Genomic DNA, 25259 nt, shown 5'->3' with positions numbered 1-25259 from the left:
GATCGATAATTCTATCTAATGTATTGCAATTTCTTAAAAGAAATTTTCTTTCATTCTTTCGCTCCCCCCGTTCCAATTTCAAAGATCAACATCGCCCCAGCGATACATCATTATCCTATCCCCTCGCGGTATCAACTCCTCTTACATAAAACTGTATACAAAAGTATATACATAACTCGCAACATTGCAGCGATCGCGTCAGGTCGGCTGTTCGTGCTGCCAACCGACGGCAAGGAGACGATCACGGTGGAGCCAGCCAGGCCGGCGCCGCTCATCTGCCCGCCATGCGGCATCCGTTTTAGCTCAGCGAGCACCCTCGAGGCGCATCGCACCTTCTACTGCGCCCATCGTCCTCGGCTCGAGGAGGAGGCAGCCAACGAGGAGGACGAGGAGAAGTCGAATAAATTCGAGGTGAGGAAGGCGTACGCTTGCCCTCACTGTTCGTACAGCGCGGACAAGAAGGTCTCGTTGAACAGACACATGAGAATGCACGCCGCGTCCCCGGCGCCGCCCACGATACCAACCGCGCCGACCACGGCCACCACGCCGGGGACAGGCGCGGCTACCGCCTCGAACGGCTCGTTGAACGAGGAAGCGGAGAGATACTGCAGAAATTGCGACATCCGATTCAGTTCCCTCAAGACTTACAGAGCGCACAAAACCCACTACTGCAGCACCAGGCACGTGGTGAAGGATGCGCAACCGGCGGCCACGGTGGCCGCCTCCTCCTCCGTCAAAGCATCGCCGCCGACCAGCGCGAGCCCCGGTGAATCGCCACCCCCGCAACCGTGTCTGGCATTGCCCACCAACCCGATTCTGATCGTGCCGTACTCTTTGTTCCGCGGCGCCAGCGTTCTAGCTGCGCCGACTCTGCCTGCTCCTGATACCGCGTGCTTCCTTCTTCCAAACGGTACGTATTCCACGATTCGTTTATTCGAGGTATTCGTCGGTTGCGGGGTACGTTACGTCATTTTTTTGGCGTAGGTCATCTTCAACCGATGACAAGAGGTCTCGCAACCACGGGTCAGAATGCCGTGGTCGAGCCTCCGCCTGTTCTTCGAGCCGCGAACAAACCAACTACGCCCGCGTCCGTCGTGGCATCGTCCACATCGCCATCGGGCTCAGCGCCACTGGACTTGAGCGTGAGAAAGTCACCAGCCCATCAAGACGAGAAAGAGAACAGAGTGTCGCCGGCACCCTCTTCTCTGCCTCCCCCACCTGGCAGTCCACGGTCCAGAGGAAGCGGAAGTCCTAGAGCGAGGTCGATCGGATCTACTCCTACGGTGACTGGAACCGTCGTTCCACCGCCACCAACGGAACTCGCTCTGAGATTGGCCGAACTTCCTCCACCACCTGTTCCTAGCGTTCTCGTGAAGCAGGGTGTCTCGAGGTAAGGGTACTCCCGATGTACTAAAATTAAATAGGTTAATGTACGTGTAATGCGGTTCAAATGTGATCGAACGTGATCAAATATGATCAAATGTGATAACGTGATCAAGAATCGTTCGATTTTCAGATGCAAAGAGTGCAACATCGTGTTCTGTCGACACGAGAACTTTGTCGCGCACAAGAAACATTATTGCCAGGCGAGAGAGACATCGGTCAGCAACAGTCCTCCGCCACCTGGTACACCCTCGCCTCCTTTGGTTCAGTTAATTTGCGCCGCATGCGGAATCAAGTTCGCCTCTATGGATAACCTAGTAGCTCATCAAGCGTTTTACTGTCCTAAAAGGCCAGAACCCCAAGAACATCATTCGCGATGTTCCAAGTGCAAAGTTAATATTCTTTACGATTCATTTTCAATTAAATGTGTAATTACCTGGATAAAAAATTAATGCTATATTTTCGTATCTTCTATTTCCAGACTATAATAGAACCTGGAACAACCCATACCTGTACCAGTGGACCGACCGGTGGTTGGAGATGTCCTGTTTGCGGTGCTGTTAGTCCAACGGCCGGAGCAGCTCAACGCCACATGGATGCGCATCAAGGCGTGAAGGCTTTCAGGTGCACGATCTGTCGTTACAAAGGAAACACGTTACGCGGTATGAGAACGCACATCAAAATGCACTTTGAGAAACGCGGAACCGATTTGCAGGTATGGTTTACACTGCATTACACCGATGCCCTTATCTCGTAAATTCCTTGATAAAATCACGTTTGGCTTTCTCTAGGAGGAAAATTATATAACATGCGTACTCGATGACGAAACAGTTTTGCCTACACCAGAGCCTGCTCCAGCTACCACTCCCGAGGAAATCCCTGCCGAGGTGCAAGTAAACGGGAAAACCGAAGTTCGAAAGAGTCCACAGCCACCTCCGCCACCTCCTCCCCCACCGCCCCCAGTGGCTAATAAGGTGAAGCAAGAACGTGAGGATACGCCACCACCTCCTGAAGAAAGTTTAGATCCCAACAAGAGCGGTCCGCGTTACTGCAGGTCATGCGACATCAGTTTCAATTATTTGAGCACGTTCATAGCTCATAAGAAGTTCTACTGTTCGAGTCATGCGGGGGAAGCTAGTAACAATAATAACAATAATAATAACAATAATTCGAGCAGTCACGCGACGACGCCTCCAAGCAGCAGAACCGAAGCGTCGGTACTTTAAAAAAGACTCTTGGAATGGGACAACCAATGGGACTGTTAATTGTTGCCAGTTTATATATAATATAATTGCCGACTATCCAATTTAGTTGACTACCGTTGTGTGATTTCTGTTGATCCAGGGAATTGTTTGTACTTATAAATTGAGTTATCCGACGTGTACATACGTGCGATGCGTGAGGAAGGAGCTGCGTAAAACGTAAGCTAAAATGTAGAAGCAAGCGGAAAGTTAGGCGATCGTGGCAACGTTAGTTTGATAGTTTGCTTTGGATGAATTAGACGAGGGAAAGATTATTGGATTAGAGGAAAAAATAAAATAAAACGTGAAAACCAAAGTGAAACTGTCAAATGTACGAAACGATGTGTAAATCCACGTATGAAAGGGATCGTGCAGTTAGGTTTACGATGCAGCTGATCTCATATGCCACAATCGACCGATAAATAAAAGGTGTGCAATCTCATGACTCTTCAATAATCTCATAGTTGTAATAATCGACACATACCTAAGGAATTACGAAAAAATAATGATGAGTGTAAAATGTTGTACAGTAGCCGAGTAGAGTATTACGGTACGATATATTAATAATTTTAAATGATACCAATTCCCAGCTTGTGAAAACGCTAAGTTGCAATATGACATTTAATATATTATACATAAATATATATAGGTATAAATAAATAATTTCATTGTCCATAAATCGCGCTCATATTCTTTGACGAGTAAATATGTTGGTAATAGTATCCATACTGCCATAAGAAAGAAAGATCGGAGTCGTTTCCTATTTCTTTGCCAACAGTCTCGAATAAATAATATCGAGAAAGTGAAAATAAATCAATGACCCCTTATATTTCTCTTCGAATTCTGGATACGGTGGATAAATGGGTCCTTATCAACGTATTTGCTTCGTTATATTACAATCAAAAAAAAAAAAAAAAGCATCGCCTGTACTTGTATACAAGTAACGGATTCGTTGCGAGCGCGTAAATGTAAAAATTAGAATTAAGGCCAGTGTTACACGTATACGCAGCGTAATATTCATATCACATAAAGAGTTCGTTAAAAGCATGAATTTCTTCACGTGAACGTTTGACGATGAGAGAGATAGAATGAAAGTGAGAGAAAACGAAAGAAAAAAAATAAATATGCGAATGTTGTAATTTGAACGTTGTCCAAAAATTGAATTATGCGACAACGTTGTCGAAAAATCTCAGTTATGTAAAAATTGTTTTTATTTCGGCGGGTAGTATAGTCAGATAAAACGCGAACGTTCGCAGATACTTTTATAAAAGTAATTGTTATGTTATTTACAGGTCTCCTGCTAATTGCTATCTAAAGAAATGCAAGATTCGCGATATACCATTATAAAATAAATACAAAAAATTTGATAACACATCACGAAGAAACTACTTTACTGAAAATTTGTAAATCTCTATCTGATACTTCCACGATAATTTGTTATATATTATTATAAATCTGGTATATTATTATATGCCATATCGTCGAAAACAGTTCTTTTTCTAAACACCTATACACACACTTTCCTTTGTCACTTCGACATCTAGATTTACCTTTTATTATTTTTATTTTGATAGATGAATTTTACATACAAAATATATCTATATAAATATGTAATAAATATATAGACACAAATAAAAGATCTTCAAGACCTTTACCTCTGTGTAGTAGGAGAAATAGCATAAACTCGTAAGACTTGTATTTGGAAAACAATTTTAATATTGATTCCACTAACTGAAATTATTTTACATAATATGAAATGTACTGCATTAACTGTCATTGACTATTTAGCTATTTTCTTTCAGTATAAAAAGACTTATATGTAATTAAATTGTACTATTTTTTATGATACATAATCTAAATTATCATTATCCTCATCTGATTCTTCGGATACACATATACTGTAATCACTAAAATGATTCTCATCTTCCTCCAATTCTTCCTTTATTCTTGCTTTGTATCTTGCATATTTGTAACCATAAGTATTTACATCATTTTCATCAACTGCATAAATAAAATCATCTTCTTCGGATAAATCAGATTCCTCATCTAATCTCATATTCATAACAGCCTCTCTCATATCATCTTCATCGATTGATTTTTCAGAATAATTTTCAGAATCAGGATAATCATTTCTCCAATTTGACTCTGAATTTGAATCCTCGGATTCATGTTCATCTTCAGGATATCTATCATCTCTATAAGTATCGTAAACCAATTCTTGTTCATATGGATGTATAGCTATATCATCTAAACATATATCATTCTCAGTATGAACATAATATAAATCATATACATAATTATCATCCTAAAATAATAAATATTAGTCAAATTATTAGTCAAGTAATTATCAATTAAAATAATTGAAAAATATTAAGAAAATATCGTTTACTTTCTCTAGAGAATCCTTCTTTTCTATGGATATTGAATCTTCTACATCTATTACAGTCATAATCTTCTCTTCAGAACTTTCGATATTATTCAAAGATCGAAAACAATTAATTACTTTGTAACGATTCTCTACTGAAGTTTGTTTTGTTATTTCTCTTACTTTATTTATTATATCTATAGGATGTTGTTTAAAATATGTTTGTAATTCATCTTTTCTATAGTTTTGAATTAAATGATCGACACTATCTTCCTATAAAAATAAAACAAATAATAATCTTAATGTGAGTATATAATTTATCGAAGATATTTGTTTTTTTTTTTTTTTTGTTTTTTAATATAAACCTGTTTTGCAATAGTTCCAGCAAGTTTAGCAATTGTGGTTAGAGAAGTTGAAAATGTTTCTTCTGCTACTTCATCATCCGTAGTTTTTTGACGTTTACGTGAAATTACTAAAGTATTTAATGGTTCATCATCGTGTCTACGTTTCACACGCAATATTGCTGCCATTTTTTATACTTTATTATTAAAAAAATATTCACACTCGCACCGATGCTTTACGTTTTGTTCCGTTATGTTACATGCTATGTATACTATATACTATAATATACTATATAATATGAAGTTCAATTTACAAAACGATTTGTCTTATTTCGAGGTTAAAATCGTTTTCAACGGTCGACATATCGATTATCATTCGCTGGTCAGCAACAACGCTGGCAGGGCGTAGAAATTCTCGGTATGTTTTTAACTTGGAATTTGTTCATTTTCTTTATATTAAACAATTTATGAAAGCTTAATTGTTGATTTCGCTTAAAATGAAGCGTTAATATCATTATAAAACATGGCGCAATCTATTTTCGACGCTTTAACAGGTAAAATTTTTCTCTCATAGGAATAGGTGGGGTTAACCAACAAGTATTTTATCTTTTTTTTTAAAAAAAACTTTAAATAACATTTTGAGAATTTAAAATATTTATTTTTTTCTTTTTCTTATTAGGTGTATCAGTGCAATCATTATTAGATTCTCCAACTTTAATAACTGAAGTTGAACAATCAGGTAAGTTTTGATGAAGTAATGCCAATAACCTATTAATTGAAAATTCTCTCTCGTATAAATTTTTATAAAATAAATTTATAATGATATTTTTTTGTACTTTATATTTAGCAATTGATCAAGATGAGGAAGATATATTTCAATGCGGGAAATGCAAAAGTCAATTTACATCATTACACATGTTTGTGTTGCACAAAAGAACGCATCAAAAAACACAAGAACAAACAGTAGATTTGAGTCAATTTTTGGTAAATGATGACACTCAGGCTGTTCACACGGAAAACAATAATCAAGATGTATCACAATATAATCCTCAAGAAACATTTGTTCAAAATGATCAACTTAATGAACCAATTATACTTGAAGAATCAGATATGTTATTTAGGTAAATTTATATATATTATATATTATATAATATATTATATATAATATATCAAAAAATATTTCTTTAAATAATATATCATTCATTTTTTATAGCATGGATCAAGAAGGTGCTAATTATTTCACAACAGATTCCACATTTAGTGTTCCAATTATATTAAGTTCGGAAAGTTTGGATACTTTTGAAAACTCTACTATTCCAGGGGATAATGATCCTCTAAAAAATGAATCAAATGAAGTACCTCAAATTCTCCAAAGTGATATTTCTCAAGAACAAAACATTAAAAATACAGATAAAATTGATATACCAATGACTGAAAATCTAATAACAGAATCTGAAACTACTAATAATCAAACACAAAACTTAAAAGTATATATTTTGGTGAAATGACAATTTTTTTATATTTTTATTTAAATTCGCGTATTTTTTAACATAAATTTTTCATTACAGTATAAATGTGGTTATTGTAGCAAACAATTTTCAAAAAAGTTTTATTGGCAACAACATGAACGTTCTCATACAGGGGAAAAACCATATCAATGTGTTGTGTGCGGGCGTGCATTCGCACAAAAATCAAATGTTAAAAAACATATGTCATCACATAAAGTATGGCCAGGTACCGCTATACACTCCTTACCCCCAGAGGTATTTTATTAAACATTTCGAAACAAACTTATAATTTCAAACAATTTCTCTTTTTTTTTTTTCTTTAATTTTTATTTATGATCATTATTAGGTACCACCAGATGGAAGCATAGATCGTACCTACCATTGTCAGTTTTGCAAAGAAATATTTGATTCATACAAAGCTTTAAAGGGCCATCTTATAGTCTCTCACTTAGCACTGAAAGTGTACAAATGTGTGCAAAGTAGTTGTAGTATGATGTTTGCTGAACTTGAAGATTTTTTAGAGCATACTCGCAGTCATAAGAGATCAGAATATCGTTGTCATGTATGTGGTGAAGTATTTAATACTTTGTCTGATCTTGGACTTCATCAATATGCCCATTCCGTCCAAAAGCAAAAAACAACAGAAAAATATTACTGTTGTTCCATTTGTAAATCCTCTTTTTCTAATTTGGAGGCTTTACAACATCATACAGAAACTACAACGCATGATTATGCTTGTCTACATTGTGGAAAAAGTTTCTTGATCGAACGATTTTTACGGCGTCATTTGAAAACGCACGCCTCATCCGCACGATTTACTTGTGAGGATTGCGGAAAGGCCTTTAAAACTGAGCAATATTTAGCCAATCATAAATTAATACATAGCGAGGAAACGCCATTTTTATGTCCAGTAAGTATGATTAAAGTAAAATGTTCGTAAATTATTTTACTTTTTTTAATAATATAATTTATTTATTACAGCATTGTCCAGCTAGATTCAAGCGAAAAGACCGTTTAGGTCGTCATATGTTGATTCATGATTTAACAAAAAGATTGAAGTGTCCCTTCAGAACTTATTTAGGTTGTATGAGTGAATTTTCACGACCTGATAAGTTAAAGCGTCATTTATTGACGCACAGCAATATCAAAAGATTTAGTTGTAGTCATTGTAATCGTAATTTCCATCGGGCACAAGCTCTTAAGCATCATGAGATGAATAAACATAATTTAAAATGCGAAATTTGCTCACACGTAAGTATTTATTTAATCGAATATAATTTAAATAAATATTTATTTTATGAAATTCATATTACAGGCATTTAAAACTAAAGAGCAATTGCTAACTCATAATTGCGATCAGTCGAATGAGACTAAAAAGCATATGAGTTCACAGTTACCTAAGAAAGCTTCTGGATCATTTAAACCAAGGAAACCTACTCCAAAGAGACAAACATCATCAAAGACTGCAATTGGACTTGCTGATAAAGAAAAATTAGAAAAATTTAAGGCTGATGAAATACAGAGAAAAGTAATTTCTTAAAAATAATTTCGTAAGTTTAACAAATTAACATTTATTAAATAATAATTTATATGTTCATTCATTTTAGATCACTTCTGAAATGTTAAAATCTGATGACTGCAGAGAAGAAACTTGTACCATAAAATTAGAGAACATTTCTGTATTAAAAGAAGTCGGTTCAACAATCGAAGCTCTCATCAAATCTGACACAGTGGATAATGAAATCAAACGCAACACTGATGCATATTCGGTACAGCAGACAGGCGAATAGAGTTTTTAAATATATTTTTTAATTGTATTTAAATTATAATATAGCCTAGGCTGTAGATAAGTTGTCATACTACGTGCAATGGGATCATTGGCAAACTTGCAAAAGTTGCATTTTATAATAGTATATATAATATTTTGTAGTTTACATATCTGTGATAATTGTATTATAAAATATATTAATATAAATAACTTATATCTATCTATATCTCAAATATTTTTAATGTCGCCTTCCTTAGGCCGTTTGGAATTTATGGATGTATTAAAGAAAAAGATGTTTATGTCAATGTGTGTATTTCATTCTGCTCAATTTCCTTTTATCATATCTTTAATATTGCATTTAATTTTCTTTCCAACAAATTAGTAAAAAAAATACCATATCTTACGGATGTTAAAATATATTTCAAGATAGTAATTAAAAGGAAGTGGTTTCATAATCACCACCTTCTTCCTTCTACTAAACTAACATTTCGAGTTTGATTTAATAGAAAAAAAAACAGTGTTTTTATGCTCTTAGTGAAAGGTGATATTCCATCTAAATATTAGTGCATGTTAAATTAAATTATATGTTAAAATATGGCTCAACGAGCATCTTATCAAATTACTAACGCTGAGGAAGGCAAAGCAGCTCAACAAGATCAATCTTACAGAAGTTGCGTTTTAGCGTTGTTAATATTTTTATTTCTTTGTATTATCCTAATACTTGTCAGTTTTCCGTGGAAAACATACCATTTCGATCATCTTGAACAAGAAGATGAATATACAGAAACAATGCAGGTAAGTTTTTAATATAAAGAAATAAATAAAGCCTAATAAATAAATAATAATAATTATATCGATACAGCATTATCATCACGAACATCAAACTAAAAGAACAACCAGCTCGATAGAATCAGTTACAATTTCTATGATAGATGAAATGATTACAAAAGAAAGAGAAACGAACATTGAAATATTTAATGTAGAAAATGTTACAAATCAGAATAATAATAATGATGATGATAAATTTGATGATAAACTTCTAAGTCTTGAAACTAGTACGAAAGATCTATCAATTATTACAACTCTGATTACAGAAGAAAATCAAAAAACAACTTCTTCAAATACAACTTCAAATACAAATATGAAAGAGATTTCTTCTAGCGAGAATGAAAAAAATATAGATCTATCAATAATTACAATGGATACATCATTATATAATTCTTCAACATTTATTTTTAATTTTACGGAAAATAGTACATCAACTCCGATTACAGAAAAATATCAAAAAACAACAGATATGATAGAAACAACTTCTACACATACAAATGTTCCTATGATTTCTTCTAGCGAGAATGAAAAAAATATAGATCTATCAATAATTACAATGGACACATCATTATATAACTCTTCGACATTTATTTTTAATTTTACGGAAAATAGTACACCAATTCCGATTACAGAAAAATATCAAAAAACGACAGATATGATAGAAACAACTTCTACAGATACGAATGCTTCTGGAATGGAAGAAGTTTCTTCTAATGAGGATGAAAGAAATATAACAAATATTTCTGAATATATAGTTTCTACAATATCAACTACAGTAAAAAATAACATTATTGATGATTATACAACTATTACAGATACAATTGATTCTACAAGTGATTCATCGTTTAATAATCAAACATGTATTTCGGGTGAATGCAAAAATTTGGCCAGCAAGATATTATTTTATATGAATCACACAATTGATCCATGCGAAGATTTTTATGAATATGCTTGCGGTGGTTTCGAGATCAATCCTCAAACTGTAGAATTCAATTTAGAAGATATATCTTATCAACGCATCTTAAGTGCGTATTTTATTATAAAAAAACATTTTTTTATTATTAAGCAATATTAAAAAGTTAATTTTTTACCATAAATATTATAAAACTGGCTTTTTTCTATTTTTTTCATTTCTTTTATTTATAATAACATTACAAAAAATGCAATATTTTATTTAAAAAATCATATCAAATGAATAAACGATAGAAAGAAATAATTTTTTTTATAAATATATTTTTCAATATTTTAATCAGGACAAATGAAGAAGGAAAATGTGGAAAATGCATCTCTCTTTACCAAATATTACGACAGTTGCATGCAATACGAAAAAATTAATCAAAAAGAAAGAATAAAACTAGGTAAATGAAAATTATAAGTTTAATTAATTTCTAATTTCGAATACAAGTTTAATGTATAATAAATATAATTTTTTTTTTTTACAGCAAGAAAACTATTAGATAAGGTAGGAAAATTTTATACTACAAAAGATTTGGCTAAAAAGCATACAAACTTTACTTTTCTACTCGCTACATTATTATTACACAACAGGTAAATAAGAAATGAAAACGACCGTACAAAAATATCGCACGTCGCATTCATATAATATATACATATAATATATATATTTTGTACGTATTTTTATTTCTATAGCGTTTTATTGTTCGATATCGCCCCAGATCTCGACGAATATTCACCGAAACAATTCACTCTTAAAATAGGTCCAACGACATATAGCAATCCTTTCGAAATAGAGGAAACTAATGATCCTTGTTATACAGATCAATTGGAAAGAGAAAAAGAAACGGTGGATTTAGGAAAATTGTATAAGGAATACAAAACATGCAAAGTATACAAACATGTACATGTATAAAAAAAATATGTTCTATCGATAGAAACCTATAACAAATGTTCTTCTCATTTATTTGTTTTAGAAAAATGATACGATAAAATTTATTAACTCCATATCGGAAGCTCTTATAGCATTTGAAATATTTAATGAATTGAACAATTCGTACGATATCTCTCAATTAATAAGTAGTACATACATCAATATCGATTTTAATATAGTAAAAGGATTTTTCGCGGTGAGGTCAAGTTAAAAGTTTTTTTCACTGAATGTAAATGAACTTTGTTCGATACGGTTTCCTTTTCAGAATTTTCCTTCCCAAGATAAGATTCGCGAGGCATATCTTATGAAAAATTATACCCGTATCACTATCGAGGAATTGCAGAACAATTTTAAAGTAGTAAGGAAGAAAGAATTTGAATTTATTAGATATTTAAGCTTAAGCTAATCCATTTTTAAATCGATATTCTCTATAATATATATATTTTTTACAGATAAATTGGACGCAGCTTATTTATTTTTTAACGAAGCAACGTGTTCAAGAAAAAGTAAAAGTACAGGTTTACTTTTACAATGAACTAGCTAAGGGATTGAAAATTTTGGAAGAATTTGAAAAAACAGATCCGATGACATTATACAATGCATTGTTAGCATTGTATGCACGCAATCTTTATCACGAGGTACATAAGTTTTTCATAGATCAATGCGAAATATTTGTTCAATCGATTTGGATTATATATCAAAATTATTAAATATTAAAACTAGTATAATTTCTTTTTATATTTCTGAATGCTTTATCGGATTGGACATTGTTATTTTTAAATTTGTTGTTTAATAGAATAATATAATAAAGTAGAGATTAATAAAGAAAAAAATTAAAAATATTATAATGGATCATATTTTTTAATGATCTTAAAACATCTCATGATTAATATTATTATTTTATATTATATTATTATTATTACTAGATATTATATCCCATCGTAGCAATAACTATTTTAATAATTTAATAATATTTTGACCGAAGTGCAAATTTTTTTGCTATTAGAAGGAATATTTCGCATCAGACTATGAAAACTTTTATTTATTTTTTCTGATTAATGTTTCAATTTTCTTTCTTCAATTAAAGTTTTTAATAACTTTTAACATTTATTTTTTTCTTTTAGTTAGTTTTATCAAAACATGTTAAAAATGTAGATATTAAAAAATACTGCCTACGCGTAGCTACTAATATTTTAATCCCGGAAGCTTCGAACTTATATATTTCTTCGTTTTCGAAAGATGAACTTATTTACATAAATGAAACTGTAAGCATTCATTTCATATAATGATTAATAATGAAGATAATCATAAGATGACTAATCCTTATATAAAATTTAATAGATACATAGTATATTTGAGAAACTTAAGGAGACTCTAAAATTAAACATTAAAAACAAAAAATGGGTTACACAAAAAGATCGTGTCGCATTAATAACAAAAATAAATAATCTTAAAATTGTCCTACCCGATATTTCTTATTTTAATAATAATAAATCAATTTATGTAAGATATCAAGCAAACAAGGTATAAAAAATCAATTTCGTTTTTAAAAATATGATATTAATAATAAAAAAAATTTAAATATTGTTAACTAAATTATTTTTATTGAATGATATTTAATGATAGGTCCAATTCTAGGTAAATTTATCGAATAATTACTTAGAAAATTCAATAATTTTAATGCAAAGATATCGAAAATTAATCTATGCACAAGTTTCTACAAATCCAGGAGATCTTGAACAAATGTAAGTTTTTATAATTAAAAAGAGATATAGAAAATATCTTTACATTGTTAAACTATATGAATTAATGTAGATGGACACATTATGCAAAACCATACCAATCTAAAGGAATCGCGATTTATGGATTAAATCTCATTGTGATACCATTTGGTATAATCGATTGGTCCATGAATTATAATGAATTTTCATTTGATTACATAAAAATGGCGACAATTGGTAACATAATTGCACACCAAATTGCTCATCACTTTGATGCAAATGGTATATTAATAATATGTAATTTTATATTATTATAATGTTTAACGTTCTAGAATTATAATAATAGATTTATAAAAAAATTCAAAACCATCTTATCGTCCAAATGTTCAATGATATTTATATATCATTAGGTATTTATTATTGGAATGGAACTCGCAATGCCAAGAACAGTTTGTTAAACGATGATAAATCTAAATATAATTTTAATGAATATATTAACTATCACCGAAATGATCAAAATTATATGAGTATGACATTATCATTTACTGGACAAAACGTGAATTATGAGGTAAATTGATACATTTTTTTTTTTTTTATAAAATCGTTGCGATGTAAAAATATTATTTTAAAATAAAATATTTAATCAAATACGTTTTTACAAACTTAATAAATTTTTTTTATTCAAAAATGTTTTAGATTTCGCAATTGACTCTAAATGAACGTCTGTCCGAGATAACGGGACTAAGATTAGCCTACGATACTTTGGCTCGATTGAGATCTAAAAAAGATTATCTTCCATGGTTAGAACTTGATTTCAATCAGTTATTCTATCTCACCTATGCTCAGGTACTTTCGTTACAGTAAAATTTATGGCATTGATATTTTAAATAAAATTACAAACATTATGACAATTATCGTAAGTAAGAACTTTCATAGATGATTTTTATAGATGTACTGTACGAAGTCACCACTTACGTCATCGTATATATCATTGTATGAGAATGAACAGTTACCAAATCGGATTCGTATTTTTGTCTCCGCATCAAATAATATGCTTCTCGGCAAAGCTTGGAATTGTCCGCAAGGTTCACGAATAATGCCAAATATTCCATATATTGAATGCAAAGTATTTCCATATTTATGCGATACAGCAGAATAATGTAACTACGCAATTAAAATGCGTAAATAATATAACAAATATTTTTTTATAAAAAAACGTGAGTTAAGTGGTAACAACGCTTTTCATTTATTCTCAGGAACATTTTTTTCATAACATTCACGCGCAAACGAGCGCAGTATTCAAAAACCAGACAAACTCATGTATTCATTAAATCCATTACATCCAAAACTTCTATTGTACGATGATATAATGTGACTAGAAAATTTAATAATATAAATAATTCACCCTTTAGTTAAATATTCCTTGCTCATAATTGTTTATAATTGTTTTTTTTCCAATAAATCCATAGATTTTGTAGAATGAATCATGTCTCCTAGAATACAGATCAATTCCTAAAAATATTTATTAGTATTCAATTTACCAATGATGAACTGAGCTCTATGATAAAATATTTATATATTTTTATAATAAATACATATAATTCATATTTTTCAATAGTAGTAGGAAAGCATTCATAACACAATTTATTTAGTTTTATATTATTCATGTCAGTTATGTAACAGATTGCAAATGTAGCACTCTTGTTTTATATTTAGTATTTAGTTAATTATAAATCAATAGCCCAGTGCACTATTGGCTTAATCATTATTTACACCTCAAAAAAATATAATAAACATTAACCATAACATACCACTGCTAAGGGTTACATCCAGATGACTGTTGTCTAGTTGAGTAATACATTGTTTTGAAGTAGCTTTCTTTTCTGTCTGAAAAGATGAGAGCCATGCAAAAGACATTAGAAAAAGACATATAAAAATAATAAAAAAAAAACATAACCATACAGTTAGTTACAAAATGAATAATTTTCAGTTTCATTTTAAAGAAATAAACACATACCTCAAAGTACCGATGCCATAAAACACAGCCATAAACACAAAGAACTGAGACTAGAGATTGGCAAAGTAGCCATAGAAGAATATTTAATGCTTGAGTACGTTCAAATAATGCAGCACCATGCCTTATACATAGTAATGCTTCTGTAACCATAATTGCACCATAAACCCAACATTGAGTCCCTACTCTACTACATGTTGGATCTGTTACATACATGTAGTATTGCCTATAATTATGTTAAAATATTATACTACTTGTGTAACAAATTATTATAATTGCTATAATACATTTGCAATACATATTTAATATAAATTTATCTTATTTTGCATACCTAACAGAAGGTGCAACTATTACTCCAATTAATACCAATCTTGCCACAACAAATGGATGAGAGGGTGGAAATTCATACACATGTTTCAAAAAAAATGTATTGAGCTCTGAAACTTGCCAGAATATAACCAACTGACACAGAGCAACGAATCTCATATATGTACATGTTGGATCCAACCATCTAACAGCAGTCCAACTACCAGGAGTAAATTGTAGCATTGCTCTCTTTAATTTTCCAGTAGTGCTCTCAATGTCAAGAATGCTTACCCATTTATATTCTCTCATTTCTAAGAGAGAGCAAATTTTTAATCCAACCCAAATACCCAAACCATTACAGACAACAACATCAAGTATAAAAGCATCCCACCAACATTCCACAAAATTTGGTAATAAATGAGCAAATGCTATTTCTGTTACTTCCCACATAATACTAATAGCCCAAAGAATACCAAGATGACGAATAAGAATTGCTTTAAAAGTCCATCCTAAGAAATGAGCTAATGCAAAAACATCTAAATGATTCCATATTTTCTCAATTGTAATTTCTGAACAATTAACACCATATTCTTTATCCATATCAATATGAAACGATGCCAAACTAGGATCTATCCAAACAAAGATTTTTCTAACTGTTTCATAATCTTGAAATAGCATAAATAATAGACCCATTAGATATAATACACTACAACCAAATACAAGTTTCCATACAACAGGATGAGGTCTCGTAAATGGTCCATTTGGAAATGTAAGTATAGATATAATCAGAAAGAAAAATATGATACATAATATTCCAGCCCAAATATTGTCCTCAACATTAGTAGTATTCCTGTATTGAATCAATATCGATATTTACAGAAAAAGTATAAAATTATATAATAAAAAAATTTAAATAAAATTTAATTACCTAGTGAATGCGGAATATATTACAGCACCGATTGAAATGAGAAGAAGTGTAATGCTATGTGGTTTATAAAAAAATTCGATGGAAATATCATCAACCGGTCTTTCATTAATATTTGGAAAACTGTCCGTTCCATGTCGTAATTTGTGCCCTTCAATATTGTCTATACTACTTCGACAATTCACAACCTTATTTTCGTCACTTTTGATGAATCTCTCTAAGAGACTGTCATCTACAGATTCTTCGTTAGTTGTCATTCCGATCAAATAATTATTCGTTTTAAATTTATATTTTAATCATTTCACACGTTGTTTCGCCATGTTTTCCTTTTTCATTTCTATGTGCATCATCACGCTATTGAAGAACTTTGAACCACTTAAGCACATACAAATAATGAATCAGATAGAAAAATACTACGGAAATCAATTTACTTCCTGTTATATGATTAGAATTAAATAAAAAAAAAACAAATTTAACCAATTTTGTTTATATATCAGCTGATTGGACACGAAAGTATTCCTTTGAAAACGAACCTTTATATAGATATTAAACAGTTGTATAATTATAGATGTCACGACTAAGCTTGCCGCTTAGAACTCTCTATCTACATGTGATGTCATCGAGATATGGAGCAATATATATGAAAAAGACTAGTTGGGAGGATTGGTAAGAAGATGCGTTGCTTAGCAACAAAACGCGATGATGCGACACTATCTTCCCATATTTCGTACTACTACATAGTATATTGTATCATCAAGTAGATGGCGTCGCATCATCAGATCAGATAGCGTCTTGTTGCCAAGCAACGCATTCTCCCACCAATTTTAATAGTTCCCTTTCTATTCCATACTTCACTGATGTTAACGTAGCAATATTGTTCGGCAATAAGTAGTACTTTGTCTTACTTCAGTGACGTCACGTATAAATTAGTATAGAAAATTCTTCGGCAACCTTAAATTGCGATTATTTCTTGTTGCAAGTAGAGTTGTTCCGTTTGTTATTTTGTTTTATTAATAATTTTTTTATATATTACTTTTAAAAAGTTTCATATTTTTATTAAAAAATGGCAGATTATTTAGATGCTGAAGCAGAAGAAAGTGAGGTGGGTAATAAAATATAAAATAACGACATTTAATTTTACATAACCTAATAACGTGATATTGTAGGAGGAGGAGGAACTCGATGTTAATGAAAGAAAAAAACTTAAAAAATTAAAAGCTATGCAAGATAGTGATGATGAAGATGACGATGAAGGTAATTCGTACAAAAATGCATTTATATACTACCTCTAATTAAATATATTTAAATATATTTGCTAAAATATCTGTTTGAAAGTTCTAGAAAAAATGATATTTAAAAAACTATAGCAATTTATACAATATTAATATTTAAACTAGGGATGTACGGATGCTCGAAATTGTAGTTCGGATTCGGATTGTTGTTCGGAGAATTTTTTTTTTTACTTTGGGCGGAATTCCAAAAGTTTTCTGGCATATAAGTATCCGTAATTTCAAAATTTGAAATACAATTCGAGACTATGTAAAACTTTCTGCCTAACTTGACCTGAAGATCGGATACTCATAATATTATTAATATATTAAATAATTATTATCATTTAAAATCATTTTTGTTTAAATTTTATTTATCTTTAATATGAATAGAAGATGAAGGAGAAGTTCCAGGACTTATTGATGATAATCCAATTGAAGATGATGATAATGATGGTGAAGATAGTGATGGATCTGATTATTCTAGAAAACGTAAAAAAAGTGATGATGAAGATTTTGATGATCGTTTAGAAGATGAAGATTATGATCTACTTGAGGAAAATTTAGGAGTTAAAGTTGAAAGGGTATATACAATTGCAAAAAAATATAAAATATTTTATATAATTTCACAATTTTTTATTATGATTTTATTTTTTAGAAACGTCGTTTTAAACGTTTGCGAAGAATACAAGATGAAGAATCAGAGGGAGAAGAAGAAAGAGAAGTAGATGATGAAAGAGATGCCATTGCAAATGAATTATTTCAAGGCTCTGGAGAGGTAACTTTTAAAATAAGATTTATGTGTGATTGGTTTAATAATTATATTGTAAAAGAATATATATATTGTTATATATTGTAAAAGAAATTAAATAATCATTTATTATTCTTATAGGAAGATGAAGAAAGAAGTGAAGTTAGTCACAGAGGTGAAGTGGAAGGATTTGATGAGGAAGAAAGTGAAGATGAGGATGATTTCATTGTGGATGGTGATGGAGTACCTATAGCTGAGAAAAGAAAGAAGAAAAAACCTATTTTTTCTGATGCGTAAGAATTTTTTGCTTTATAAATATAATATAGAACATAATATGTTATGATATGTTATGATAACATATGTTAATTATTTATATACTTATTACAGTGCTTTACAAGAAGCTCAAGATATTTTTGGTATAGATTTTGATTATGATGAATTTGGAAAATATGGAGAAGATGAATTTGAAGATGATGAAGATGAAGAAGAAGATGATTATATTCATGACGAGATAGAAGATCGACCAAGACGGTCAAAACAACATCTTAAAAAAAAGAGCACAAAAAAAAGTATCTTTGAGGTATATGAACCTAGCGAACTTATACGTGGTCATTTTACTGATATAGACAATGAGGTAATTAAAAATAACACTAATTTATCATCAATATTTATAAATAATATTTGAGCTATCTTAATATATGTACTTTAGATTCGTACAACAGACATTCCTGAACGTATGCAACTTCGCGCTGTTCCTATTACATCAACTGTAGAAGGTTCAGATGAATTAGATCTTGAAGCAGAATGGATATACAAACAGGCATTCTGTCAACCGACGATTTCAATACAAGATGCTCATCTTAATGAAGAAGCCAAAGAAAGAGCTAGAAAAGGTCCTCAAACAGTTAACAAAATTAAAAAAGCTTTAGATTTCATGCGTAATCAAAACTTTGAAGTTCCATTTATATCATTTTATAGAAAAGAATATGTTTTACCAGAGTTAAATATTAATGATTTGTGGAAAATTTATAAGTTTGATATGAAATGGTGTCAACTTAAACAAAGGAAGGAAAATTTATTGAAATTGTTTGAAAAAATGAGAAATTTTCAATTAGATGAGATTATGAAAAATCCAGATGCTCCGTTATCTGATAACATACGAATTATTAAAGATGATGATATTGAACGACTTAAAAATGTTCAGACTTTTGAAGAACTGAATGATATTTATCGACATTTTATGTTATATTATAATGAGGATGTATCAGTTATGCAAGAAGATGTACGCAAAAAAGAGAAAGAAGCACAAAAAAAAGCTAAATTGGAGAAAAGAAAACAACAAATCGAGGAAGCTGAGGAAAATGGAGAAGATCTTCCTGAAGAAATTGCAGATATAGATGATGAAGAAGAAGAAATAGACGAATCATTAAAAAAGCCAATTAGGAAAGGTCCTTATTATATTTGTAAAAAGGCTGGTTTAGATGGACTTGCTAAAAGATTTGGTCTCTCTCCAGAACATTTTGCTGAAAATCTTCGAGATAATTATCAACGCCATGAAGTAGATCAAGATCCAACAGAACCTGCAATAGTAGCAAATGATTTTTGTTCAGCAATTTTTAATACAAATGAAGAAGTACTTAAAGCTGCACAATTAATGGTTGCAATTCAATTAGCGCATGAACCATTAGTACGCAAATGTGTTAGAGAAATGTATATGGAGAGAGCAAAATTATCTATAAAACCAACTAAAAAAGGAATAAAAGAGATAGATGAGGCTCATGCCATTTATGGATTAAAATATCTTAAAAATAAGCCTGTACGAGATCTTGTTGGTGATCAATTTTTAAAACTAATTATAGCAGAAGAAGATAAATTAGTTACATTTTCCTTTAGTGATATAATTGAAGGAAATACTAGCAATAATTATATTGATGAAATAAAGCAACTATATTATAGAGATGAATTTAGTAAAAGTGTACAGGATTGGAATACATTAAGAACTGGTAGTGTTGAAATAGCTTTAAATCGTATTATAATACCGCAATTGAAAAAAGAATTACGATCTAATCTTTTAATAGAGGCAAAAGAATGCGTTATGAAAGCTTGTTGCCGTAAAATGTACAATTGGATAAAAATTGCTCCATATACTTGTGAATTTCCTGAGGAAGATGATGAAGAATGGAATACTAGTAAAGGAATTCGTGTGATGGGTGTAGCTTATGTGCCTGATCCATCTCAAGCTGCTTTTACTTGCATAATTTCTCCAGATGGAGAATGCACTGATTATTTAAGATTACCACATATATTAAAACGTAAAAATAGTTTTAGGGATAACGAAAAAGTGTTGAAAGAAGCTGATTTATTAGCAATTAAAAATTTTATTGCCACAAAAAAACCACATGTTGTAGTAATAAGTGGTGAAACTAGAGAAGCATTAATGATAGTAGCTGATATAAAAGAATGTATATCTAATCTCATAGAGGAAGAACAATATCCTTCAATTCAAGTGGAAATATGTGATAATGAACTTGCTAAAGTTTATGCAAATAGTAATAGAAGTATATCTGAATTTAGAGATTATCCAGAACTATTAAGACAAGCTATATCTTTAGCAAGAAGAATACAAGATCCTTTGTTAGAGTTCTCTCAATTATGTACAATTGATGAAGAAATTCTGTGCCTTAAATATCATTCTTTGCAAGATCAACTTTCTAAAGAGGATCTTATAGAAAATTTATATTTAGAATTTATAAATCGTATAAATGAAGTAGGAGTAGATTTAAATAGAGCAGTTCAACAGCCTTATACAGCAAATTTAGTACAATTTGTATGTGGTTTAGGACCCAGAAAAGGACAAGCTCTGATTAAGATTTTAAAGCAAACTAATCAAAGATTAGAAAATAGAACACAACTTATAACAGCATGTCATATGGGACCTAAAGTATTTGTCAACTGTGCTGGTTTTATTAAAATTGATACAAATAGTTTAGGAGACAGTACAGAGGCATATGTAGAAGTTTTAGATGGTTCGCGTGTACATCCAGAGACATATGAATGGGCTAGAAAAATGGCAGTAGATGCTTTAGAATATGATGATGAAGATGCAAATCCTGCAGGAGCTTTAGAAGAAATTCTTGAATCACCAGAAAGATTAAAAGATTTAGATTTAGATGCATTTGCAGAAGAACTTGAAAGACAAGGTTTTGGAAATAAGTGCATTACTCTTTATGATATAAGAGCTGAACTTAATTGTAGATACAAAGATCTTCGTATATCATATCAATCTCCAAATACTGAAAAATTATTCGATATTTTGACTAAAGAAACTCCAGAAACTTTTTATGTTGGTAAATTAGTTTTGGCTACAGTTGTTGGTATAAGTCATAGAAAACCACAAGGAGAACAATTAGATCAAGCAAATCCTGTTCGAAATGACGAAACCGGATTGTGGCAATGTCCATTTTGTTTAAAAAATGATTTTCCAGAATTGTCTGAAGTATGGAATCATTTTGATGCCGGTGCATGTCCAGGGAAAGCAACTGGAATTCGTTTAAGATTAGATAATGGAATATCTGGTTATATTCATGTAAAAAATTTATCTGACAAACATGTCGCTAATCCAGAAGAAAGAGTACGTGTTGGACAAGTAATTCATTGTCGTATAATAAAGATCGAAGTAGAACGATTTAGCGTTGAATGTACTAGTAAAACCAGCGATCTTGTTGATAAAAATCATGAATGGAGGTAATTATGAATATTTTAATAAATAATTATATTTTATTTATAAATTTTCATAATTTCTATAAGTAATATTTTATTTATATTGTTATTTTTAGACCACAGCGAGACGTTTATTATGACACAGAAGCAGAAGACAAAGATATAAAAACTGAAGAGGATATTAAGAAAGTGCAACAAAGACAAACTTATGTAAAAAGAGTTATAATTCATCCCAATTTTTATAATATTGGTTTTGCAGAAGTTGAAAAATTAATGCAAACTATGAAACAAGGAGAAGCAATAATACGACCTAGTAGTAAAGGAGCTGATCATTTGACTGTAACATGGAAAGTTACAGACAATATTTATCAACATATCGATATAAGAGAAGAAGGAAAAGAAAATACATTCTCTTTGGGTCGCAGTTTGTGGATTGGCAATGAAGAATTTGAAGATTTAGATGAAATTATTGCAAGACATATTAATCCAATGTCTGCTTATGTTTCGGAACTAATAGATTTTAAATATTATAAATCAAATATAGAGGGTATTAAAGATAAAGCAGAAGAAATTTTAAAGGAACAGAAAAAGCAAAATCCTGGTGGAATACCATATATTGTATCTGCCGCTAAAGTATGTTTGAAAATATTTAATATTTATTAAAATTTTCAATTAAATTCATTTTTCAAATTTTTTGTTTTGTATTTTAGAATTATCCTGGAAAATTTTTACTTTCATATTTACCACGAACTCGTTGTCGTCATGAATATATCACCGTGTCACCTGATGGATTTCGATTTAGAGGTCAAATGTTCAGTAGATTAAGCGATTTATTCCGTTGGTTTAAGGAACATTTTAGAGATCCTATACCAGGTCAAAGTACACCTGGTACTCCACATGGAGCTATGACTTCCAGAACACCATATAATGGTACTACTCCTGGAGTAAATGGTAAATTTCACAATATTATCAAAATATTAAATCATTATAATTTTTGTTATATTGAAATTTATTCATTTTTATATTTTTTTCAGGAGTGAATCCAGATGCAATACAGAGAGTAGCACAAAATATGCCACATCATATGCTACATTCTCTCTCAAAAGTAGCAAATCATACTCCACATCATTATCCACCATATACTCCAGGTGCTGCTAGTGTCAGTAATTATGGCGTTTATGGAAGTACACCATATACACCTTCCGGCCAAACTCCGTTTATGACTCCATATCATACACCACATCATACACCTCATCATCCACAAACACCTAGCCATGCTCAAGGACCATTCTTACAACCAATTCCTTCTGCAATGAACTCAAATTCACATAGAACTGCAAGATCACACAGGTCTGTTTCTAATTCTTCTAATGCAACGAATTGGTCAAAAGCCGCGGAAGCATGGGCTCGATCAAAGCAATCTACTTCCAAAGAATTGTAAGTACAATTATTTTTAGTTATTCAAATTAAATATTTAAGATAAATATTTAGATATTTAAATATTAATCAAATATTATTTTTCTAATTTTAATAGTAATACTCCAAAATATGACGAATCTAGGAAAACGTCACGAAATCAAGAAATTCAAAATGAGAGGGCAACTCCACGCCATAGAACACCATCTGTTCGTACTCCATCTTACAAATCTCCTAGAGGAACTCCATTTACAAATTCTAGTCCTCGGAGTATGTCTCTAAGTGGAGATGGTACTCCTTTATATGATGAAAGTTGAGGCAATAATATATTTTATATGTAGCTAGGACAATTGGTTACCTGAAATTATACTCTATTTTATTAACAAAAAAACAAGAGTAAGTTAAAACAAACGTGTATATTCGTATATTCCAATTAATCTAAAACATTTTCTATAATATTAAATACGTATTTATTATATGTATAAATTATCTTTTCTAGAATTTTTTTCTAGATTTGTTACGAATTTTACAATCGTGATCAAAAGATATTTAATCTTTTTGCGACTATAAATGAGATATTTCCTTACCATAATGTCATTTAGATGATATTATGAATGAGATATCTTGCACCAATTTTTGTTATAATTGAAATTGAATGGAATCGATTTAATGTCAATTTTATACTTCCGTTTAGTAAACATTATATTGCAGAAATATTCAGTTTTTTTTTTTTTTTTTTTTTTTTTTTTTTTTTTTTTTTTTTTTTTTTTTTTTTTACGTATATATAAAGTTTAAAATATTCTACCTCAATGAAATTTTCAAATAATCAATTCTAAATAGTATATATTTGCTCAATATATCATTTAATTCTATAAATTATAACATTCAGATACTGCCCTAATCAAGAAATATACATAATATACATAAATTTTATTTGTATAATAAAATCGATTTGATATTAATGTATTAGCTTAAGTATATTCAATTTTGACATATATTTTATTATGAACATTAGTAACATTAAAGATGTACTAAATAAAATGTCTTTTTTTTAATCATTTATGAATTACAATCTTACTTATAGATATTATATCATTCAATTTTAATATTTTTTTATTTTTATTGTTTTACTAATATAATATATATTTGATTTGACCAAATGAAAAAAATGCAATGTGTAATATATTCAAAAAAATATAATAACACAAAATATTATATATCTAGAAATTATATGATTGAATATTTTGCTAAATATTTTGTACAATGATTTTTTAATAATTTATTAAATAATTTTAATAATTTAAATTGATTATTGATCTTAGATCTTTATTAAATTAATAAATTTTTATATTTTTAAATAATAAGTAAAAATAAAAAAATATTGTTTAGTTAAAATCTTAATGAATATATCACGTTTTCTTGTAAAATTATCGAAACCAGTTATAACAACTCCACCATATTTGGAACGAATTTTTACGTTCTTATGGTCGCACAACGGTCACAACATCCTACACATTAATACGCACATTGCTGGAGATGTAGACATATGATTCATCCAGAATGATTTTTTTTTAAACTGTGTGATCGTCTCAGTCGAAAATATGGACATGTATTTTGTAGATTTATATTTTTCTAATATTATATTTAATATGCATTTAATATGAATTATATTTATAAAAATTAATAAATTAATTTTTGCAATATTTTTAATTAATTTAATATAAAATACATGTAAAAATTCATTTCATATTTTAAATTCGTAAATGTTCATTATTATTGAACATTATTGAATTATTATAAATATATAATTAGTGAT

General features: G+C 30.3%; 6 protein-coding genes across 15 annotated transcripts in view; 4 read left to right on the top strand and 2 right to left on the bottom strand.

The window, feature by feature from the left end:
• The window catches only part of LOC122718130 (zinc finger protein ush), a 179349-nt gene extending 175103 nt beyond the window's left edge, over positions 1 to 4246 (top strand). For 2 of the 5 annotated variants that reach the window (XM_043942855.1, XM_043942856.1), the window contains 5 exons: positions 191 to 910; positions 985 to 1390; positions 1517 to 1775; positions 1865 to 2098; positions 2175 to 4246. In XM_043942855.1, the coding sequence (XP_043798790.1) occupies positions 191 to 910; positions 985 to 1390; positions 1517 to 1775; positions 1865 to 2098; positions 2175 to 2609 (2054 nt within the window). In that variant the 3' untranslated portion in view covers positions 2610 to 4246. The remainder of the gene's footprint in view (positions 1 to 190; positions 911 to 984; positions 1391 to 1516; positions 1776 to 1864; positions 2099 to 2174) is intronic. The other 3 variants (XM_043942857.1, XM_043942858.1, XM_043942859.1) reach the window with 2 other exon arrangements.
• Positions 4247 to 4317: 71 nt separating this feature from the next.
• LOC122718135 (probable RNA polymerase II nuclear localization protein SLC7A6OS) lies at positions 4318 to 5655 on the bottom strand. The gene is made up of 3 exons (XM_043942868.1): positions 5355 to 5655; positions 5014 to 5262; positions 4318 to 4929 (listed from the first exon to the last, which is right to left on the bottom strand). The coding sequence occupies exons 1-3, from the start codon at positions 5517 to 5519 to the stop codon at positions 4465 to 4467; spliced, it is 879 nt and encodes a 292-aa protein (XP_043798803.1). The 5' UTR covers positions 5520 to 5655; the 3' UTR covers positions 4318 to 4464.
• A 65-nt stretch (positions 5656 to 5720) lies between these two features.
• On the top strand, positions 5721 to 8859 carry LOC122718131 (zinc finger protein 341-like). The gene is made up of 9 exons (XM_043942860.1): positions 5721 to 5884; positions 6010 to 6069; positions 6178 to 6451; positions 6544 to 6817; positions 6899 to 7093; positions 7185 to 7748; positions 7820 to 8089; positions 8154 to 8366; positions 8446 to 8859. The coding sequence occupies exons 1-9, from the start codon at positions 5854 to 5856 to the stop codon at positions 8626 to 8628; spliced, it is 2064 nt and encodes a 687-aa protein (XP_043798795.1). The 5' UTR covers positions 5721 to 5853; the 3' UTR covers positions 8629 to 8859.
• A 184-nt stretch (positions 8860 to 9043) lies between these two features.
• On the top strand, positions 9044 to 14209 carry LOC122718129 (neprilysin-3-like). Its single transcript, XM_043942853.1, has 15 exons — positions 9044 to 9401; positions 9469 to 10459; positions 10688 to 10792; positions 10877 to 10982; positions 11085 to 11280; positions 11366 to 11518; positions 11588 to 11680; positions 11775 to 11960; positions 12447 to 12587; positions 12664 to 12846; positions 12961 to 13067; positions 13138 to 13325; positions 13454 to 13611; positions 13740 to 13889; positions 13993 to 14209. The coding sequence occupies exons 1-15, from the start codon at positions 9201 to 9203 to the stop codon at positions 14200 to 14202; spliced, it is 3168 nt and encodes a 1055-aa protein (XP_043798788.1). The 5' UTR covers positions 9044 to 9200; the 3' UTR covers positions 14203 to 14209.
• Positions 14210 to 14226: 17 nt separating this feature from the next.
• Positions 14227 to 16811, bottom strand: LOC122718132 (phosphatidylserine synthase). Of its 5 annotated transcripts, none has more exons than XM_043942861.1 (5): positions 16292 to 16811; positions 15389 to 16213; positions 15061 to 15283; positions 14855 to 14930; positions 14227 to 14555 (listed from the first exon to the last, which is right to left on the bottom strand). In XM_043942861.1, the coding sequence occupies exons 1-5, from the start codon at positions 16543 to 16545 to the stop codon at positions 14452 to 14454; spliced, it is 1482 nt and encodes a 493-aa protein (XP_043798796.1). In that variant the 5' UTR covers positions 16546 to 16811; the 3' UTR covers positions 14227 to 14451. The 5 variants fall into 5 exon arrangements, with proteins under 5 accessions (XP_043798796.1, XP_043798800.1, XP_043798798.1 ...); XM_043942865.1 differs by having other exon boundaries at positions 14855 to 14926; XM_043942864.1 differs by having other exon boundaries at positions 14228 to 14536; positions 14855 to 14926; positions 16292 to 16810.
• A 417-nt stretch (positions 16812 to 17228) lies between these two features.
• LOC122718316 (transcription elongation factor SPT6-like) lies at positions 17229 to 24129 on the top strand. Of its 2 annotated transcripts, XM_043943239.1 has the most exons (11): positions 17229 to 17390; positions 17455 to 17542; positions 17950 to 18140; positions 18215 to 18334; positions 18449 to 18600; positions 18695 to 18941; positions 19017 to 22051; positions 22144 to 22660; positions 22738 to 22978; positions 23062 to 23464; positions 23562 to 24129. In XM_043943239.1, the coding sequence occupies exons 1-11, from the start codon at positions 17352 to 17354 to the stop codon at positions 23758 to 23760; spliced, it is 5232 nt and encodes a 1743-aa protein (XP_043799174.1). In that variant the 5' UTR covers positions 17229 to 17351; the 3' UTR covers positions 23761 to 24129. The 2 variants fall into 2 exon arrangements, with proteins under 2 accessions (XP_043799174.1, XP_043799175.1); XM_043943240.1 differs by lacking the exons at positions 17229 to 17390; positions 17455 to 17542; positions 17950 to 18140; positions 18215 to 18334; positions 18449 to 18600 and having other exon boundaries at positions 18857 to 18941; positions 19030 to 22051.
• Positions 24130 to 25259: the final 1130 nt, after the last annotated feature.

This window comes from Apis laboriosa, unplaced genomic scaffold (genome assembly GCF_014066325.1).
Source record: "Apis laboriosa isolate Shangri-la unplaced genomic scaffold, ASM1406632v1 scaffold5_cov152, whole genome shotgun sequence".
Classification (NCBI taxonomy): Eukaryota; Metazoa; Arthropoda; class Insecta; order Hymenoptera; family Apidae; genus Apis; species Apis laboriosa.
Note: the sequence above shows the minus strand (reverse complement) of the source record. Positions and strands in the feature narration are given on the sequence as shown.

Excerpts from the sequence above, each read along its gene's own strand:
- LOC122718132 (XM_043942861.1), bottom strand. The coding sequence starts at position 16,545 with ATGACAACTAACGAAGAATCTGTAGATGACAGTCTCTTAGAGAGATTC. Across the intron at positions 15,284-15,388 it reads ATAGTTGCACCTTCTGTTAG|GCAATACTACATGTATGTAA; the intron begins GTATGCAAAATA and ends ACATAATTATAG. Across the intron at positions 14,931-15,060 it reads TATGGCATCGGTACTTTGAG|ACAGAAAAGAAAGCTACTTC; the intron begins GTATGTGTTTAT and ends TCATCTTTTCAG.
- LOC122718135 (XM_043942868.1), bottom strand. The coding sequence starts at position 5,519 with ATGGCAGCAATATTGCGTGTGAAACGTAGACACGATGATGAACCATTA. Across the intron at positions 5,263-5,354 it reads CTGGAACTATTGCAAAACAG|GAAGATAGTGTCGATCATTT; the intron begins GTTTATATTAAA and ends TTATTTTTATAG. Across the intron at positions 4,930-5,013 it reads AGAAGGATTCTCTAGAGAAA|GATGATAATTATGTATATGA; the intron begins GTAAACGATATT and ends TTATTATTTTAG.
- LOC122718131 (XM_043942860.1), top strand. The coding sequence starts at position 5,854 with ATGGCGCAATCTATTTTCGACGCTTTAACAG. Across the intron at positions 6,452-6,543 it reads GAATCAGATATGTTATTTAG|CATGGATCAAGAAGGTGCTA; the intron begins GTAAATTTATAT and ends CATTTTTTATAG. Across the intron at positions 8,367-8,445 it reads CTGATGAAATACAGAGAAAA|ATCACTTCTGAAATGTTAAA; the intron begins GTAATTTCTTAA and ends CATTCATTTTAG.
- LOC122718129 (XM_043942853.1), top strand. The coding sequence starts at position 9,201 with ATGGCTCAACGAGCATCTTATCAAATTACTAACGCTGAGGAAGGCAAA. Across the intron at positions 10,460-10,687 it reads ATCTTATCAACGCATCTTAA|GACAAATGAAGAAGGAAAAT; the intron begins GTGCGTATTTTA and ends TATTTTAATCAG. Across the intron at positions 13,068-13,137 it reads CCAGGAGATCTTGAACAAAT|ATGGACACATTATGCAAAAC; the intron begins GTAAGTTTTTAT and ends GAATTAATGTAG.
- LOC122718316 (XM_043943239.1), top strand. The coding sequence starts at position 17,352 with ATGGCAGATTATTTAGATGCTGAAGCAGAAGAAAGTGAG. Across the intron at positions 18,335-18,448 it reads TATTTCAAGGCTCTGGAGAG|GAAGATGAAGAAAGAAGTGA; the intron begins GTAACTTTTAAA and ends TTATTCTTATAG. Across the intron at positions 22,979-23,061 it reads TACTACTCCTGGAGTAAATG|GAGTGAATCCAGATGCAATA; the intron begins GTAAATTTCACA and ends TATTTTTTTCAG.